Genomic DNA, 19,328 nt, shown 5'->3' with positions numbered 1-19,328 from the left:
GTACGGCGAGACGACATGTCAAACAAGAGATTATAACTCTTCAATTGACCGTAATTCATTCCCCGCCGCGATGTTCTCATGATATTAATGTCGAGTTAAATCAGAAGGGCAGAAAAGAAAAACTACCTTGGAAGGTCCTCATGGCCCCCCTAACTCCCCGTTCAATCCTGCTCGTTCATTGGCTGGTGCAATTATTATTATAACCAAGGAGGAAAAGTCATATCTTGGGCTGCCAAGGAGATGGCCAACCAGACTTGGGACGACATAAAGGTTTGCTTTCGCGATAAGCAGTAATGACTTGGTGCGGATGAGAAAGCTTTGCTCGGAAACGTCGCGAAGGAAGACCAACGCCACCATATAACAACCACATAAAATAATAATCCATTTGATGTAGTATTATGGTCGGAGTCCTTCTCGAAATACAAACTTTTTGGACGGAGGAATTCGGAAGTTGTCCTAAAAAGTTGCTCACCTAACCCAAGCGATGTAATTATAGGATGGTGACGGATTCATCCTCTTTTAACTTGATTTGGGCGTGTTTGAGCAGCCACCTTCCTCACCAATCAAAACGACCCACATGTCTAGATTCACTTCATCAATATGCCTAAGCAATTTTTTTTTTTCCAAATTTTCGTGACCTTTAAATCTTGACATTTTTTTTTTCCGGTGCAGTCTTAAATCTTTTTCGCGAAATAGAGTTCCATTGTCTTTTTTTTTTTTTTAATTCCTCGACGCCAATCGCATAACATCCAAAAACGACCCACTTCTCGCGATTTCGGTAGCGTTGAGCTGATCCATCCATGTGTGAAGCCAAGATAACAAAATTTGAGCACATAATTAGCATGAGAGGAACAACATCTGTAAAATCTGAACTCAATATGACCAAAAGCAAACGTCGCCGTGTCATCAAGGTCAACTTTCGCCCCCCACCCAACGCATACGGCCGCGCTCGGTGGGACTCTTTCTCACGCACACTCAAGGAAAGCATAAATAAATAAAAATACAAAACATCATATGCATGAAATATCATCAAACCCTCGCGCATATATATATCTAGGCATGCCCACTTCCTTAATTCCTATCTAAACGAAAAGCTTAACAATCCAAAAGCAAGAAACAGTAAATCCCCTTCTTTTTCTCATACCAAAACCTTCCTTCCTTCCTTCCTTCCTTCCTTCCTAGCACAACTATGGCTATTTCTCCTCCTCCCCCTTCTTCTTCTTCTTCTTCCTCAAACAAGAGCACCATCAGAGCCACCATAGCCATGGCCGACGCCGCCTCCGCCTCGTCCTTGTGCGCCATCTTCCTCATAGCCCTAATCTTGGTGGCTTCCGATAGGGAGAGCAGCGACGCCAATGGAATAGGGACCGGCGATCGCAACGACCGGCCGTACAGCCTCAGGGGCAACCAGCTCTTGGTCCGGCCGTGCGACGAGATATACGTGGTCGGCGAGGGAGAGACCCTCCACTCCATTAGCGACAAGTGCGGCGACCCGTTCATCGTGGAGCGGAACCCGCATATCCAAGACCCGGATGATGTCTTCCCGGGCTTGGTCATCAAGATAACCCCCACCAAGAAGACGAGGAAGCTCTTGATGAGTTGAGAGAGAGAGAGAGAGAGAGAGAGAGAGAGAGAGAGGGACGTGCATGATGTCCTCCCAAAACAGAGCCCAAGCAGCTGTTTCTCTTCTTGAACTTTGTGGTTTTACTTAGCTTTTCTCTTTTTTTGTGTGTTCTTTTGTCCCCTTACACGCGCCCTATGCAGAAACGCATATGAGAGGTGGGTAGCTTGAAAGGCCAGAATTTGATCAGTTTCTGAGGAAAAATTGGAGATAAACTCCATGATGTGAGTACATAAAAGTGTATAGTTGTCTTGTAATAATTGATCCAGAGGGACTGTTACACCTATTTGAATGATCAGACACTTATACATCTTATGATGAGCTTTCTAGTTTATGTTGGCGACCGTCCCCCTTATCTTTTTTCCTTATTTTCCTCAGATGTATTCCCACCTGTCCCGCGTTCTTCTCCTTGAAAAAAAAAAAAAAAAAAGAGAGGTGAAATATGTCTTAAAAATTTTCAGTTTGAGACTAATTAAGTAGGCTGATGGCCCCAAAGGAGTAGATAGATGAATCTTTAGTCCCGAGCAATTTATTTAGGAGCCGTCAGGAGGATACGCTGAAACTGGATACTTCCACCGGCTTGATTATGCTAATTATGTAATTAATTATCGAAGATATGTTTGTCCTAATGTGGTGACGTGTCTAAACCATCTTGGATCAACATGTAATAATCTTAATCTTGTGTGTCTTAGGGTTTTCTTCTACTTAAGAGACTGATCCTCTAGGGAAGCAAGAAAACGACCATCTTTGTTTCTTTCTGTTTATAGCCTGCGAACCGTTCATTAGTTGGATGTCTACGTAGCTCCCATATCTTTTTTTCATTTTGGATTATCGTCTCAGCTTTCTTACATGGGTGAGGGATAAGTGGAAAAACAGTGATCTAAAGGTTTTGGGAATTGATCAATGAAAGGTTAAAAGACTTTAAAAAGGAAAGCTTCAATTAGGTCTCGAACTTGTCGCCGATGCAATTCGGGCGTCAAGCGCCATGCGTGACGAATGACCGGATACATCGGATATCCGGCGCCCGAATTCCACCGATAGGGCGGTCGAGATTTTATTATGGATTTTTAAAATCCTTAAGGTCTCAATTAATCAAAATAAAACCTTAAACTCCCAATTACCCAATGGCCAAAATTTTAAACCACGTCATTGCACTTATCTCCGTGGATGAGAAAATGAGGATCATTATAACTAAGTCGTTTTTCTAGTGAGGAAAGATTTCAAGTTTCTTTAAAATGGTTATTTACATTAAATAGGATCTTTCTCCCCAAAAAAAAATTGGAAAAAATAACACTTTGACTAGGTTTCTCAACCATGCCGATTCTTTGGGCTATATTGATTGCATTAAGCTATTTACAATTGTAATGTGATTGGTTAATTGCGCAACATTTTAACCTCGTGATTGACATATAAAATACTCTCTCCGAGGAAAAATTGTTGAAAAAAGTCCAAAACCTATTGCGCAACGTCTAATTCAATCTTAAATCTTTTAATTATGCAAATTCAGTCATGAATCTTTTAACGATTTGCCAATTTAATCCTAAAATCTTTCAATTGACGAAATTTCAAAAGGTTTATGATATTGACAGACTAAACTAGCATAATCGAAAGATTCGGGATTGAACCGCCAGCCATACAATAGAGATTTAGGACATTTCGGACAATTATCTCCTTTCTTCATACTCAATTTACTATTTGCGCACATGTAACGTGATTGAAATTGTTTATCCACTCTTAAAATCAACGGGTAGGCAAAGCATAGCACCATTGAAGCACGGGGAACGCGGTTCTTGATGCATTGAATAATACTCGTCCACTAATTTTTGGCCCCCATTTTGGGCTGCTGCTGACGTGGACTTCCAACCTCTTCCCCTCCTGGCCCTTCTCATCAATGACGTATTATTCACTTTGTGCGCCTTTGACAGTCAAACCTCTTCCCTTCCTCGCCCTGCTCATCAATGACGTGGTATTCACTTCGTGCGCCTTTGTCGATCAGTCGGATGAAACCCCTAAGGAAATCCTTTGGAATAATGACGCAGATGATACGTAAACTTTGATTCGATATGCAATGTGATTTTTGAACTTTTAATTTAACTAATATGATTTATGAAGTTTAGCCCAATATGTAATGTTATCCCTAAATTATTAATTTGATCAATATGATTTTTGAGCTTTTGAAGCATATTCAACTTAGTCCCTAAATTATAGAAATATGTTTAATGCAGTCGTTCCATTAATTCAAGTTCATGAATGACATTGAACATTTTTTTATAGTTTAGGAACTAAGTTGAACATATTTCAAAAATTCGGAGACTATATTAAAAAAAAATTGAAAGCTCAAGGATCACATTGCACATTAGGTTAAAGTTCGGGGACCACATTGGACATTGTACAAAATTTTAAGGACCATTTATATCATTTTCCCAAATCCCTTAAGGTAATAGTCAAGCATCTGGAAATTACTTTGAATAGAAGATGTAGGGATTTGAACATGAGGTATGCCGTAGTCTAGCCAATGCGTGACCACGAAACTGTGATGCATCTCATGTGCAATCGGAGGGTAAAATTATTTTAAAAAAAATTATAAATCTATTACAATTGGTCATAAACCTTTTAATCATACCAATTGAGTCCTAAAATTTTTTCACATTTTGTCAATTAAGTTCATCCGGCTAATTTTAATCGGTAGTCCAATCAACGTAGGATGTCCTATGTAACGAACCGGCGCTGAATGGACAACTTTTTTTAATTTTTTCCCTTTCTTTATTTTGTTTTATTTTTCTATTTTGTTCTTTCCCTTTGCCAATGGCCGATCTCGGGTGACGACCAAAGAGGAATGGACAAAGGTTGCCCTCGGGGTAGGGCGAGGCTGCCCTCGACAACCACAATTAGTGAGGGCCAACCTCACCTAGACGAGGGTCGTCCTCGCCCAAATGTTGGATGTGCCAACCCTCGCTAGCACTCGCTCAAAAATAAATAAATAAATAAATAACCAAAAAATTATGAAGAAATTAAAAAAATCACTGAATTGTTATTTAAAAATGAACACATCAACTCCAGTCATGCCTTCTAGGACGATCGGCATTCACATCAGCAATTTTCGATCAAAATTGACCGGGTGGGCTCAATTGACAAAATATGAAAATATTTAAGACTCTATTGGCACAATTGAAAAATTTACGACTTTTTTGGTAATTTTTTCATATCGGGGGAATTCTCAAATCCAATTATTTAAATCCTTACGTTTTTCCCCGTCAAAAAACACATGAAACCGACCAACGAGAGGGGGATAACCACAATACGTGCGCCACTTCGGTTAAGATTGTGCTGAAGCACTGTTTCGATAAGGCTAAGATTTTTTTCTTTTTCTTTTTCTTTTTTCCTTTTTTGTGGCGGCGATTTTGGCGTTTAACATCCGTTCATTTAAATGTCATTTAGGTAAGCAATTTTGGACGGTCGTAAATACACGTAGAAAGTCGAGGCCACATCCATCACCCTCTTCTTATCCTCCTTTCTCTTTTTTTAACCTTCTAAAAAGTGGAAGTCTATTTGGATTTTATTGGAAAACAGTGAGTGGGAGGAAGATATATCATGGCGGGTTTTAATTATTTCGTACCACCTCACGAATCTTATCGAAATTAATCGCAAATGAGTTGCGTAGATCTTACGTAATTTATCACGATGGATGGATTCGTGTACGATGCCATGAAGACGTATGTGATGAAAAATTTATATATACATCGTGGTAAGTCCAGCTACTCCGGCGCGATGGTCGACGACGAGGCATCTCTATCGTGATTAAGAGATTTATGAGTAATCGCCTCATTTTGTCATAATCTTACATTAAGTAAGGTGGAGATGGTGGATAGTACGTGCCGAAGAACTAATAAATGGCCCGACCCCTCTGTACGTTGGGCACGTGGCAATCAATGTCGATTGTCATTTTGGGCTCGTTTGATTTTGAAAGGCGGGCCCATTACATTACAGGGCCCACTTGACTCGGGCTGATCAGATTATATCCCGAGATTGACAACTTGCTGGAGAGTCGGTAATTAACTCAGCCCAATTTGTCATTTGACGATTTTGATACCGAACTTCCACCTGATTCTATTTTTCGTGGGGATTAATAGTAGCGTTTCAGAAAACTAACAAAAAATAAAAATGAAAAGTCCCCCGCTCATGTGCTATAAACACATCGCTTACATTTTTTGAAAAATGCTGGGAGCTTGCAACATAAATTCGATATATTTGCCTCAAGAAGAAGTCCAAATCCGAGCCCATCAACATATACAATTGAGCCCACCTTTACTCAAAAAATTAAGCCAACTAGTTATGAGCTAACTTGGTATATTAACCGTTTCACACTATACTAATTGTGTGATGTGGGACTTTTCTAACACAACTCATAGATGCATCCTAACAATCTCTCCCCTCACGTTTGAGCTCGGCGTTAGGTCCGCTCTTCTCTTCTTAATCCAAGTATCATTTGTATCAAGATATCTCGACCTTGAATCTCATCAATGTCCAACTTCATCCCTCACCTCACGTGTGAGCTTAGTGTTAGGTCTGCTCTTCTTAATCCAAATATCATTCAGTATCAAGATATCTCGACCTTGAATCTCATCAATGTCCAACTTCATCCCTCCCCTAACATGTGAGCTAGTCACCAAACGATGGAACAAATTGGGGACCAACTAATCAACCATTGGCTTTAATACCATTTTTTGGGAGAGCGCAGTACAAATCCGATAACTTCACCCAATGAAATAGCCAAGAGGGAGCTAGTGTTAGGTTCTCATCAATGTCTAATTTCATCCTCCTTCCCTTCCCTCCACCCCCGCACCCCCGCACCCCCCATCTCTCTCTCTCTCTCACATGTGAGCCAGTCACCAAACATTGGAATATATTGGAGACTAACTAATCAACTATTGACTTTGATATCATTTTTTGGGAGTGCACAGTACAAGTCTAATACCTTCACCTAATGAGATAATCAAGAGAGAGCCCAAGTCCGAACTTGTTAAAATATCTAGTTGGATACACCTTTATTCAAAAGCTTAACCAATGAGTTATGGACAAACTTAGATATATTAACTACTCTAATCACATCAAATCTCCAATGTGAGACTTCTTTAACACAACTAACACGTGCATCCTAACCAAAAACACGAGTTGTCTATACATAATTTCAGAGCATAAAGCAAGGATCCGAATTCTGACATTCCCTGTTAATTTTCTTATGCCCATTATTTCTATTATTCTGTCTATCTTTCTGTTCCGCGAGTTATCCCATTAATATGATTCTGCCCACGACCGTTAAGTCGTATGCTATGAATACATCGGACCGGGGGAATATCTTCACGTGATTTTATGCTTGCATGAGGCCACCTCCACACTTAATAATGAACTATCCATGTCCATATATGTATCTCAAGAGCAGCCGCTTTTTTCCACTTCACACCACACACAAGCACATAGAGAGGGAGGGAGAATCTGGATAGCGTTGCTTTTTTTTTGTGAGGACAAAGAAGTGGAGGGAGGTATAAAGATGTGAATTGGATATCCAAGAGCATATGCTAAGGTCCCTTCCAAGATGGCACATCTTGTTCTCTACCTTTGCTTATATAAATGCGACCGACCCTCCTTCAAGATCCCAAGTTCAAACTCCAGGTGGTGAACACATTGCGAGAGAGGAAAGTCGTGGATGAGTTTCGAGGTCGTGTAGAAGCTAAATTAGTCAGAGGGCATCTCTCGGTTTGGCATGTACGAAGTTGGGCGATCGGCAAATGCCGCCTACCAATCACATGCCAAAGGAGAGTTGCCCTGCGACTGCTTCAGCTTAATCACCATTTTTGTAAGGGTCTCTCTGCTTCAATTTTTTAGATTCCAGGTCTCCATGAGAAGGAAGGTGCATTTGATAAATCTCCCCCCCTTTGTTTTCTAACTTTGTTTGTACTAAACTATCAACATGGTTCATAGGGAATAAGTAATGTCAATTTTGGGTGTCAATGGATTGGGTTGGGTTTTTTTTTCTTCCCAGAAACTCGAACAATTTGGTCCGATGTCATTTCTGGCCTAACAGAATCACGAGTCAGATAAAACCCAGACATTGAATTTGGTTGCCAATTTCTTTCTTGAATACATGCGTTTCAGGAAAAATTTGTGGAATCTTAGGCGCCGTTTGATTCGCGAGCATTTTCAGGAATAGGTATTCCTAATCATTCATTTTCCGCGAAATAAACGGAGCAATTCACTTGGAAGTTTGACATATTCAGTTAGCAATCCACATATTTATTTTCGGTTCTCTCCTTTACTGAAAGTGTGCGAAAGTAGAATGTTTCGCCCCTTTATTTAGGTGGGAAATAAATTTTGACCGTTTATAATGCAAATAAACATCGCGTGTTATTTTGCGATTTTCAAATAACGCAAATCCGTTTTGGGAGATCAAAAGTGAATAGACTCGATGAGTAAGTGGTTTGAAAGAACGGGCAGTCAACAGAATTTTATCATGATCAAAGTCGAATCTGTATTCCAAGTACCTTTTCTTTCGTGCGAAAGAAAAAAAGAGAAAAGCAAGAAGAACGGTGATTATAATTTAGGTTACATTAACATATAGAAAACTGCCAACTAAAATGTGTCCTAAGCGGAAATATCACAAATACTGACCCGTCCGGACCATCGCTAGAAAAGCTATAACCAAAATCCTTTTTATTTGGCATTAACTTTGAATCATGTGCATCTAAAGCACCTTTTACTAAGATCAATATAGTTTTATGTAAACCTAAAGCAATCGCATGATGAAATATCACGAATTAAGTTCTATTTGTTCCTCGAAAAAAGAATAATTTGAAAATTATTTTCTTGAAAATGATTGGTTGTATCACTTAAAATATTTAGCCAATAAAAGTGTCTAAACGTTTTCATGGACGATGAACATATTTTTCAATTCAGTTATTTTTGTAAGTGATCTATGCGATTGTTTTTAGAAATATGTATTCCTAATCATTCATTTAGGACTATGCAATCCACTTGAAAGTTTGACGTGTTCAGTTAGCAATCCACTTATTTATTTTCGGTTTTCTCCGTTACCGAAAGCGTGTGAAATTAGAATGTTTCGCCCCTTTATTTAGGTGGGAAATAAATTTTGACCGTTTATAATGCAAATAAACATAGCGTGTTATTTTGCGATTTTTCAAATAACGCAAATCCGTCTTGAGAGGTCAAAAGTGAATAGACTCAATGAGTAAGTGGTTTGAAAGAATGAGCAGTCAATAGAATTTTATCATGGTCAAAGTCGAATCTGTATTCCAAGTAACTTTTCTTTCGTGCAAAAGGAAAAAGGGCAAAGCAAGAAGAAAGGTGATTATAATTTAAATTACATGGCGTGCTCGTGTCGCTTGATATGACGACTGTACAAAAGAAAAAATATTCTCCTGCTCACAACGGTAGAATAAAAAATTGATGACTTCAAATGGATTTCACGAGGCAAATCGATCAAGGCAAAGATCATCTTCAACTTAGTTACTCTAGTATCAAAACTTAGCCATATTTAAAAAAGATCAATCCCGAGTGTGCATTTTTTTAATCTCTTTATATCGATTATTGTGGCAATCGCCTCATATAAAGCAGATTTAGAAGAAACTTAGGCGTTCTATATGACTTATCATTCGATGGTGTCTGAAGAAAGCACCCCTCGAAACCCGTTTCAAATTTGTGGAATTTGGAACCTCTCCTACTTGTCAAGGTTCCACCTGTATTGTTTATTAAACAATTACAGTGAACCATCATTTATAATTTGTTGAATTTGTTGTCTCATATCGCTTGATAACGGATCATATATGCTCTTTACATTCATGTGATCTTTATCCACCTATGAAGTTTAAACTTTTGGGTTGAACTTTCTAACATGGTATAAAAGCAAGTATTATCCCTTTGCGAATGTGCGTTTGCTCCCATTAGTCAAATTTCGCATTTTGCTCGTAATCCAACTTGCACGTGAGAGGTGGAGTTAAAGGTCATATGTCTCCCTTCGCTTATAAGTTTAAGCTTTTGGGCTAGCCTTTCTAACAATAATTTTTATTCTAGGTTCCAGGTGTCGTTGGAACCGATTCCTCATTTTTTTAACCCGAAGCGCCCTAAAACCTAGGACGAACCGGTTCCCACAGATCCGGTTTTTCCCCGAAATCATGCTCACCCTTAATATCTCTCTCTTTATGATGCTTATCTTCTGATATTTTCGTATCAAGGAATGATATTTATCCCTCGTGAAGATTACGGTATTGTGACATTTACAATGTCTCTCCACAATGGTGAACTCAGAAGACATGAAATACTCGTTTGAATTATTTGTACATGCCAATCATATTGTGAAAATCACACAAAATCCTACGGAAAGGTGGAAAAATACAGAACCCACTCCCATAAAAGATATGGTGGCTTTGGAATGTACATTTAACGCGGAATCTACGTTCGGTCCAAGTCAATCCTTTGAAAACACAATTAGATCTCCAATGAACCCCGCGCATTTACATGGTTGCTGCGGGCATTTCAATCTACACAATCATTTTGGCGGGAAAAATTGTAGCCTTTTGGTCAGGCCACATCTTCATTTTCTTAGCCATTTTTTTTCAATAAAAAAAAAAGAAAATTTGCCGCACAATTTCATTTGCTTTGCTTCAAATCCAACAAAGTATGTCTTGAATCGAATATCATTGTCCAATTCATGGGAAAAAGTAGCAAAAAAGTTCTAAACATACTACATTTTTGTCAATTTAGTCATAAATCTTTTAAATGTGTTAATTTAATCATTAACCTTCGGGAAAACTTCAAATAAGGATCCGAAGTGTTCTTGTTTTCTCAAATAAGAGCCCCAAGTGACATAGCAGTTTCAAAAAAGGAACTGAAGTGGCTATGGAGTCTCAAAAAAGGTTTGGCCTAAAAGGTATTTTCGTCATTTCTCCTTTTTTTTTTTTTCCCCCACTACAACCAGGAGAGGGTATGGGTATCACCTTGGTCAAGGTGAGGGTCGGCAACCCTCGCCTGGGCCTATGCGAGGGCCGGCGACCCTCATCCAGTTTTGGTGCGAGGGCTAGCATGCCCTCGCTTATTTTTGGCGAAGTCGACGGCCCTTGTCGAGGTGCCGACGCCCCCACCGGTGGTGGGGACCACACTCCCGCCTGTGTGTATATATATTTTTTATTTTCTTAATTCTTAAAAGAATATTGGAAGGAAAAGACAAAAAGAAAATAAATTGTAAAAAGAAGCAAAATGACAAGAATGTCCTCCATATCAAGCCCTTTTATGAGTCTTTTTGGCTAGTTCAAGTCCTTATTTGAAACAAAGTTCACTTCATGCCCTTATTTGAGAAAATGAGGGCACTTCAGCTCTTATTTGAAATTTTTCCTTGACCTTTTGACTATTTGCCAATGTATTCAATCTAGCCAATTTTTGGTAAAAAATCGCTGAGGTAGATTCCGATCATCTTACATGGTACGACCGGCGCCGATGTAATTTTTTTTAATATTTTAATATTTTCCCATTTCTTTCCTTTACTTTATTTACTTATTTTTTTCCTTTCATTGCAGATGAGGGCCACCAAGCCCTTGCTCGTGGCCAGCGGTGCCTCGAAGGCCTTAGGTCGGCCATAGGTGAGGCCATCGTAGCCTCGCCATCCACCGGCAATGGTTGTGGTCTTCACTCACGGTCGTGGGCGAGATAGGCCTTCCCCAAATCCGACAAGGCAACAATAGCCCTAGGTGAGGCCTCGCCCAAATCACGGGAGGGCCGCAACCCTCGCCGCCCAAAATGAATGGTAAAGAGAAAACAATGAAAAAAAGAAATAAAGTTTGAATTTTTTTTTTTTTAGAAATTGTCAACGTGCACGTTGGTCACGTCATGTAAGTAGGATGATCGGCGTACACGTTAGCGATTTTCGATAGAAAGGACTCAATTGATAAATTATGAGAATATTTAGGATTTAAGCAGTATAATTAGAAAGTTTATAATTGAATCGACATAATTATAACAAATTGAGATTTTTTTTTCCTTTTTTTTTCGTTGCTTTCCTTTTCATTTTCTTCTCTCCTTGGTCTTTCGGTCCTCAAGAATGGCCACGCAACTCAACGGAACACCTGTCCCGACATACGTATCGAAACCCTAATGACCCGTTTCGACGTACACAGACCGGGTTCATCAATTCGGGAGGGCCGACCACGACTAGGCTGGGCAGCTACTATGATTGAATTGAAGACCCCTGTCCCTCGCCCCTCGTGACTCTCCGGGACCCTTCCTTCCACGTCCTTTGCTTTTGGTCCATGCCCTACCTACACGTCCCTCCCCACTCTACATGACATGATGTTACATAGTGACACGCCTGTCCAACGTCACATCGAATGTCCAAATGAATTTTGCTCGGCCTGACTTGGGTAATACCAAGAACAAGAATCAGCATGGGAATGGGTCTTGTCGTTGGTGTCCGATGCTATAATTAACTTTAATCAAACGGAACAAACAATACGTCGAATCTGTCAATTAAAAGCTTAATCTTATAAACTCAAAAGAGAGCCGTCTCTATTCAGGTTCAACTCGTGCCTGATTTTTTCTTCGCACGATATCGTAACACATAACATGATGGAATGCACGCCGCTAAGAAGCGAATGACTTAGAAGATTTCCTGTACCTTTTATCTTATCGCATTGAAAAGAAGCGAAAAGGTTTTGGTTTGGAGCAAGCGGCTATCCTAGCGGTTCCGTTCAATTCAAATATTTATTAGAAATTCGAATCGAATTGAACCATTGAAACCCCTTCGCGTGTGACGGATGATGATTCATTGGGAGTCCCTTGGCTTGGGCTGGACGCTAAAGGTGGGAATCCAAACGTCCCTTCTACTAATCAGGAAATTATGAAATAATTAGAGCTGGGATTGCATTAATTTAATTAAAGTTCTGGCGTTGCCAGCTAATACTAATTCTACTTACGCAGTCAAAGCACGGACGCCGGTGAAGAGATCCTTTTCTTTCTCATAGAATTAAGGATCATCTCCATGCTTTGCTACTAAAAAGGATAATCAAATGTATTGCCGAAAGTATACTCTTTTTCCAAGAGTGTGGACAGCCAATAACCTCGCAAGAGTCGCCCTTGACCTTGAGTTTTATATACTGAGGACATATACTCACACCAAATGTTAGAACTGCTGTTCAAGAATCAATGGAAAATTGGCCAAAAAAATCCTAGTCCTATTTGCACTTTTACCACTTCAGTACTAAATCTTTTAATTACGTCGATTGAGTCCTAAACAATTGTAAGCTTTTCCAATTGAATCCATCCGGTTAATTTTGATCGGAAATCGCTTATGTGAATGCTAGCCGTCTTACGTGGCAAGACAGAGCTCGACATAGATAATTTTTAAAAATATATTTTTAATTTTTTATTATTTTTTTCTTCCATTCTTCCTCTAGCTCATTGTCGAGTCTCAACGATGGTAGATGACCGGCCAAGATGCGAGAGCCGGCGAGGTCCACCTTGCTGACCACGAGCTCGCCTAAGGCCAATTCGGCAAAGGTCGAGCCTCCCCCGGTGGCTAGAGGGGCAAGCTTCACTAGAGGTTAGTGAGGTCAACCTTGCTGTCTTCGTCTCTGATCGGTCGCCAAGGTCGACCACGTAGGATGGCCGGCGTCCATATTAGCGATTTTCTGTCAAAATTAGCCAAATGGACTCAATTGGCAAAATGTGAAAAAGTTTAAGATTCAATTGAAAAAATTAAAAAATTTATGACTGAATTAGCAAAAATGACAATAGATTTAAAACTTTCTAGATAATTTTCCCCAAGAATCAAGTACACATGATTTCATCACTGATTAACTGTTGCTAATCATATGATATGAGCATGCTTTAATTATTCCAACATTCTTAATGCATTATGGTCACGTTGCTTAGTAATTCCTCTGGCCTTAAACTTATTTAAGGTTTGGCTCCACTTCTAATCATGAAAAGCAAAATCAAATCTGCTTTTTAGTAACTTACATGCTAAGGATGTGTGGTAGCCAGCGAGCACAGAGAAAAGGGTCTCCAAAAGAGGCCTTTTGGACAACCAATGCCTCGGCTTCGCTTGCATCTTCGTCAAACGCCGGAATCATCGGAGATCATCGATGGTGTGTCATCGACCACGAGACATTTTCCGGACTTTTTTCTGCGCAATTAGGGTTCAAACTGGCGACAGTTTTGCTCATCTGCAAGGGAAACAGAGATGTGGGGTTGAAGAAGCAAAGCTCAATCTCCTAATCCCGGAAGAGCAAATGGAAAAAGGGACAGATTAGTAATTTAATTGCCGTTGATCAAATCGGAAGCACGCTAAACTGGGTCTCCCTTTGGACAAGATCGATGATGCCGGCCAGCATACCGGTCGCTTTGTCGTCCACTAATGCTTTTGTCCCTTTCGATTCCCCTCCCTCTGCCTTTTGAAAAAGCAAAGACGTGCAGTGCAAAACACAAACTCAGCAGGGAAAATAAAGCGAGAAAGAACAAAAGCTAAAAAGGAAAGGTTTCCTCAACAACCATGACCTGGTTTTGACTCCCCAACGATTTTTTTTCTACATTTTTATCTTGTTTTAGTTTGATGGGTTATCTCAATTCTAATGTCGTAGATCAAAGAATGGAGTTAAGCATTACTCTCCAAATACTTAATCCGCATTGGTCGCTGAATCGAGGAAATTATCTAAGAATATGCAACTCGCCCCGGTCTCCGTGTACAAGCGAGATTGCCCAAATCGCGGCGAGATATCGTCAAACTAATGCCATCTTGATGATAACATTGACGCGGCACGGGGTCACAACGAGTCTAACTTGTGATTAATGTCCCAAATTTAATCCATGAGAAGCAGGGCCACCACTCGATGCACCTAGACTGGCAAATGGCCCGAATGATGTTGCCACCATACCTTCTGGGACATAAACGAAAGACCCCATGCCTTCCTTGTTGATTTGAATAGACCAAGGACAAGGTCAAACAGGTACCCCAGCTTAGACTTTTTCAATGTGTTCACATCAATGCCTCGCCATCATCTTCAGCTACCCTGTCCATACCACCGACGACAAACAAAAGGGAGGTCGCGTGAGGTTTTCTTGCCGATCAATCATCGTTATATACCCATCAAAGCTGATTCAACAAAGCAAACAGATCTTGAATCAGAGACCAATGAGAGAGACAGAGAGTGCTACGTTGAGTCCCTTTTGAGATGAAATCCACAACAGAGGCTAGTATGCAGACCTCTGGCGACGGCGCGGGGGTGGCGAAACAGGTTTGCCTTGATGGATGCTGTCCGTCGCCTCTGCTCGGCGGCCTGCCCGAGCAGCGGACCTCCACGGTTCCCAAGCAGAGAAGCGCCTTCTCGGCTTGCCGGCGCGATTTCGCGACCACCACTTCGTCCTCTATCTTTCCAAATACTCAATTCACAAACCATGAGTCTCTCCCATCTCTGAAAGAATCGTTCACCGAGTTCACCAGGGTCTATCCTCAATACGCCGAGACCGTTCAGGTGGACGAGCTCCGATCGCGGGAGTACTATCACCTATCTATCTCCAATCACACCTGTCTTGATTATATAGGCGTAGGCCTCTTCTCTCATTCCCAATTGCAGAACCAGGAACACTCAAGATCCCAACAGGCTGGTTCATCCTCGTCTCCACTGTACAAACCAGATTTCCCCTTCTTTAGCTTATCTTACAAGACAGGGAGCCTCAAGACTCGGCTGCTTCTGGGCGGCGGGGAGTCACAGTTGGAATCATTGATGAAGAAAAGGATCATGGGTTTTCTCAACATCTCCCAGAGTGATTACTGCATGGTCTTCACTGCGAACAGAACGTCGGCCTTTAAGCTCCTCGCAGAGTCGTACCCCTTCCCATCCAGCCGTAAGCTTCTGACAGTCTATGACTACGAGAGCGAGGCGGTGGAAGCAATGGTAAACAGCTCCGCCAAGAGAGGAGCCAAAGTAATGTCGGCTGAGTTCTCGTGGCCGAGGCTCAGGATCCAATCGACCAAGTTGAGGAAGATGATTGTTAGAAAGAAGAAAAAGAAAGACAAGAGAGGACTTTTTGTCTTTCCCGTCCATTCGAGAGTGACGGGGGCTAGATATCCTTATCTGTGGATGAGCATGGCACAGGAGAATGGATGGCATGTTTTGCTCGATGCTTGTGCTCTGGGACCGAAGGACATGGATAGCTTTGGTCTGTCTTTGTTTAAGCCAGATTTCATCATCTGCTCATTCTATAAAATATTTGGCGAGAACCCATCAGGATTCGGATGCCTTTTCGTCAAGAAATCCACCCTTCCGAGCCTTGAAACATCGCTCACTATGGGAGTTGTCAGTCTGGTTCGGGCTGAGAAATCGCTAGATGAGTCCTCTGGTACTGACACAGAACTTGATCGGGCATACTCGAATTCAAACTCTTTCTCAGGTCCCATACCTGTTGAGACGAATTGCGGACCATCTGATTCTGAGCAACAGGGAACCTCTTTCTCCCAACCTGTTGAACTACCACCCGTCAAAAATAAAGAGCCAGAAATTTCTGAGATTGTTTCATCAGAGAAGACTGATGACAAAGCCCCACAAAATATTGGCAATAACAGCGGCAACGGAAACACGGAGCTCCACTGTGCGGGTCTGGATCATGTGGATTCACTGGGAATGACGTTGATCAGCAACAGAGCCAGATACCTGATCAACTGGCTTGTGAATGCCATGTTGAAACTGGAGCATCCTAACACAGAAGGTGTTCGCCTGGTCAGAATATATGGACCGAAGGTCAAATTCGATCGAGGACCGGCTTTGGCATTCAATGTGTTTGACTGGAAAGGGGAAAAGGTAGAGCCTGTTCTTTTGCAGAAGCTTGCCGACAGAGGCGGCATATCTCTTAGCTATGGGTTCTTGCGCCACATCTGCTTCTCGGATAAGCACAATGAGGAAAAATTGAAAGTTCTAGAGAAGAGAGGGACTGCAGCAAATGTGGCTGTGTTGAACAAGAAGGACAAAGCCAATCAGGGCATAACAGTGGCCACCTTAGCCCTTACCTTCCTATCCGATTTCGAGGACGTGTACAAGTTATGGGCATTTGTTTCTCAGTTTCTGGATGCAGATTTCGTGGAGAAGGAAAGATGGAGATACACTGCTCTGAACCAGAAGACTATCGAAGTTTAGCCTCCGAAAAGCCATTTATTTATTTTCTCAATGTAATGGATTAATTTCTCGACCTGTAAGGCTGTACGTGAAGTCAAGACCAAGCACATTTCATACAAACTTACCTTCTTCTCATACCATGTTCCAGTTGATGAATCCAACTTGTTTCCTCGTCTCATTTACTAACTGATCGATGAAACTAAAGCGAGAAGCGTGCGCAGCAAACGTGATGACAACACTAGTATTCCTGCTTCTATATTCTTGGCAGGAATAACAGTTCGAAAGTCAAAGCCATAATTTATCGTGGCAACGATTTCAATCGCTTGTTGCTCATAGGATGACCATGAAGAAGAACACTCTTTACCATCAAAGCAGTTTGTTTCACCTTTTACCTCACATGGGCCAATTTCAAATGTTTCATCGGGCAGCAACAAATCATCTCAGATTATTATTGTCACGTGAAGAAGCTAGTAATTCAAAATGTATAAGGAGGATAAAAGAGCAGCGTCGAAAGAGATACGTACTTGAGGGGTTGACTCATACATAGAAGCCTCAGCCCCGTCATATTCATGGCAGTCATTTCCAAAATCTGAGAATAAGAATAGCAAAGGCAAAGAAAGATCAGAGCAGAAAAGGGCAGTGACGAGGAAAAATTAGCGAGACGACAGAAATAGCTTGACGCTACTTGGGCTTTGCATTTGAATCCCACAGCAACAACAGTCGATCCTAACGGAGAAACATCTCTATCAAGCATATCTACAAACAGCTTGCGTGCATCTCAACAACATCACTGGACACCACTTTAAGGTTGGCTAAGCCAAAATTTTTTTTTTTCATCCATCACCACTTCCATTTTTCTTCAGCATGGACACATGCAGACACAAGGGTCACGGCCATCTGGACTGCTGCGGATTCAAAATTGTCATTTTGCAAAATGAGGCTATTCAGTGAACTCGTAATTCGTCCCCAACAAGGTCTTTCGCGTCCGACAAAAGTCAAGCTTACATGTGAACTCCTGAGTGGTGACATGTTTCCTACGCGATACCTCAAAAGGAAGGGATTGGAGGGGCAGACATTTTAGAAAAAAAGAAAGAAAATCCATGCACAAGCTTCTGATTTTTCCCCTTTTCTTTTCCTTTTCCTTCATAGAAGAACTCCATGGACAAGCTTGGATAAGAAAGACAACAGGCACATCTCCCTGGTCACTACACTGGTCAGGAGTGAATTTGGGGTGGGTCCTCATCAAGATCCATGGCCAGCTTGTCAGCTACGATACCAAAGTGATTATATAAAGTGTCATACTGCAGTGCAGTCCGTGATAATACCTCTTGTTGAAACAAAGAACATTGCTCTTGGATGAGTAAATCCCATGACAAGAAAAGGACATTTGTGTTCTCCATGAATTAACAGGAAAGGGGTCTTGTGCACCAAATGAACCCGTCACGGCGACACGCGGGGAAAACAAATTAATCGTAATTGAGAGTACCTTTTAAATGAAAAACTTGGCAGGATGCATCAGATCGGTCAAAATGACAAATATCCCGTTTAAACGTTTCTAATCCAGTCAGATTATTTGTTTATGCAAAATGTTGTTTGTAAGGGAAATTCTTACCCAATCAATTGTAAATCTATGGTGTGGATGTCAATGTAGTCCTAAACTTTTCAATTTTATCAATTTAGTTCTAAACATTTGTGCAAAATTCCACCGTAGTCCTTCCGACCGATTGTTGCAAAAAATTATCGACATGTCGGTTTAGTCATTACTAGCCGTCTTATATGGCATACCGCCACGCCAACAACTTATAGCAAAAAATTGGTTGGAAGGACTAGATTGAAATTCGCGCAATGAGCAGGACTAAATTGGTAAATTTGAAAAGTTGAGAATTGAATTAGCATCCGCATAATAGGTCTATGAATGTTGGGGCAATTTCCCCTCATTTGTGACGAGTAGTTCCATTTTCAATCACTTGAATCAACCTTCCATAAATAAAAAAGGTGACTTGCCCAAATATTACCTGTTAAAAATGACAGCACACCCTTTGTAATCTTCGATAAATCATGGATATGTACATTATGCCAATGCAAGATTTAGCATTGCTTTTTTCATTATTTAACCAGTATTTAATTCTGACAAACACGTACATACTATGTCTAAGCATTGACTATTAATGGTGCGCATGATAACACTTCTGGAAGTGAATTTCTTCTCCAAAAGTGCTTATGGAGCGAAAATTTGTTTGGTAAAAATTTTTATTTTTGAAGTGAATTTTCATTTCTGAAGTTATTTTTCCCTAAATTTGAGAAGTTGAAAAAAATTGCCTCTCAATTCAAGATGCTCTTTTCGCCTCACCCTCTTTTCAACCACGCACGCTTCTGCCCACCGTTGACCTCCGCTGTCGCCTCACGCCGCCACCGCTTGCTCGTGATAACCGCCACCCACTGCCCCCGGGCCGCTAACCGGCGACCACAACCGACAACGATCCATCGCCGCTCGGGGCCACCGCCAATTGCCGACTATTACTCGTTGTTGCCCATCG

At 41.0% G+C, this 19,328-nt stretch overlaps 2 protein-coding genes across 3 annotated transcripts; both read left to right on the top strand.

The window, feature by feature from the left end:
• The first annotated feature begins 1,189 nt into the window (after positions 1 to 1,189).
• On the top strand, positions 1,190 to 1,603 carry LOC115742989. The gene has a single exon (XM_030677564.2). The coding sequence runs from the start codon at positions 1,190 to 1,192 to the stop codon at positions 1,601 to 1,603; it is 414 nt and encodes a 137-aa protein (XP_030533424.1).
• On the top strand, positions 1,602 to 18,094 carry LOC115742899. Of its 2 annotated transcripts, none has more exons than XM_030677425.2 (2): positions 1,602 to 1,642; positions 14,831 to 16,926. In XM_030677425.2, exon 2 carries the CDS (start codon positions 14,854 to 14,856, stop codon positions 16,810 to 16,812), a length of 1,959 nt encoding a protein of 652 aa, XP_030533285.1. In that variant the 5' UTR covers positions 1,602 to 1,642; positions 14,831 to 14,853; the 3' UTR covers positions 16,813 to 16,926. The 2 variants fall into 2 exon arrangements, with proteins under 2 accessions (XP_030533285.1, XP_048138502.1); XM_048282545.1 differs by lacking the exon at positions 1,602 to 1,642 and adding an exon at positions 17,834 to 18,094 and having other exon boundaries at positions 14,429 to 16,563.
• The last annotated feature ends 1,234 nt before the right edge of the window (positions 18,095 to 19,328 follow it).

The sequence above is a fragment of the Rhodamnia argentea genome, chromosome 7 (genome assembly GCF_020921035.1).
Source record: "Rhodamnia argentea isolate NSW1041297 chromosome 7, ASM2092103v1, whole genome shotgun sequence".
NCBI classification, from domain to species: domain Eukaryota; kingdom Viridiplantae; phylum Streptophyta; class Magnoliopsida; order Myrtales; family Myrtaceae; genus Rhodamnia; species Rhodamnia argentea.
The sequence above is the reverse complement of the archived record's forward strand: the minus strand, read 5'-3'. Positions and strand labels throughout refer to the sequence as shown.

What these genes read in the sequence shown, in the direction of transcription:
- LOC115742989 (XM_030677564.2), top strand. Translation starts at nt 1,190, where the DNA reads ATGGCTATTTCTCCTCCTCCCCCTTCTTCTTCTTCTTCTTCCTCAAAC.
- LOC115742899 (XM_030677425.2), top strand. Translation starts at nt 14,854, where the DNA reads ATGAAATCCACAACAGAGGCTAGTATGCAGACCTCTGGCGACGGCGCG.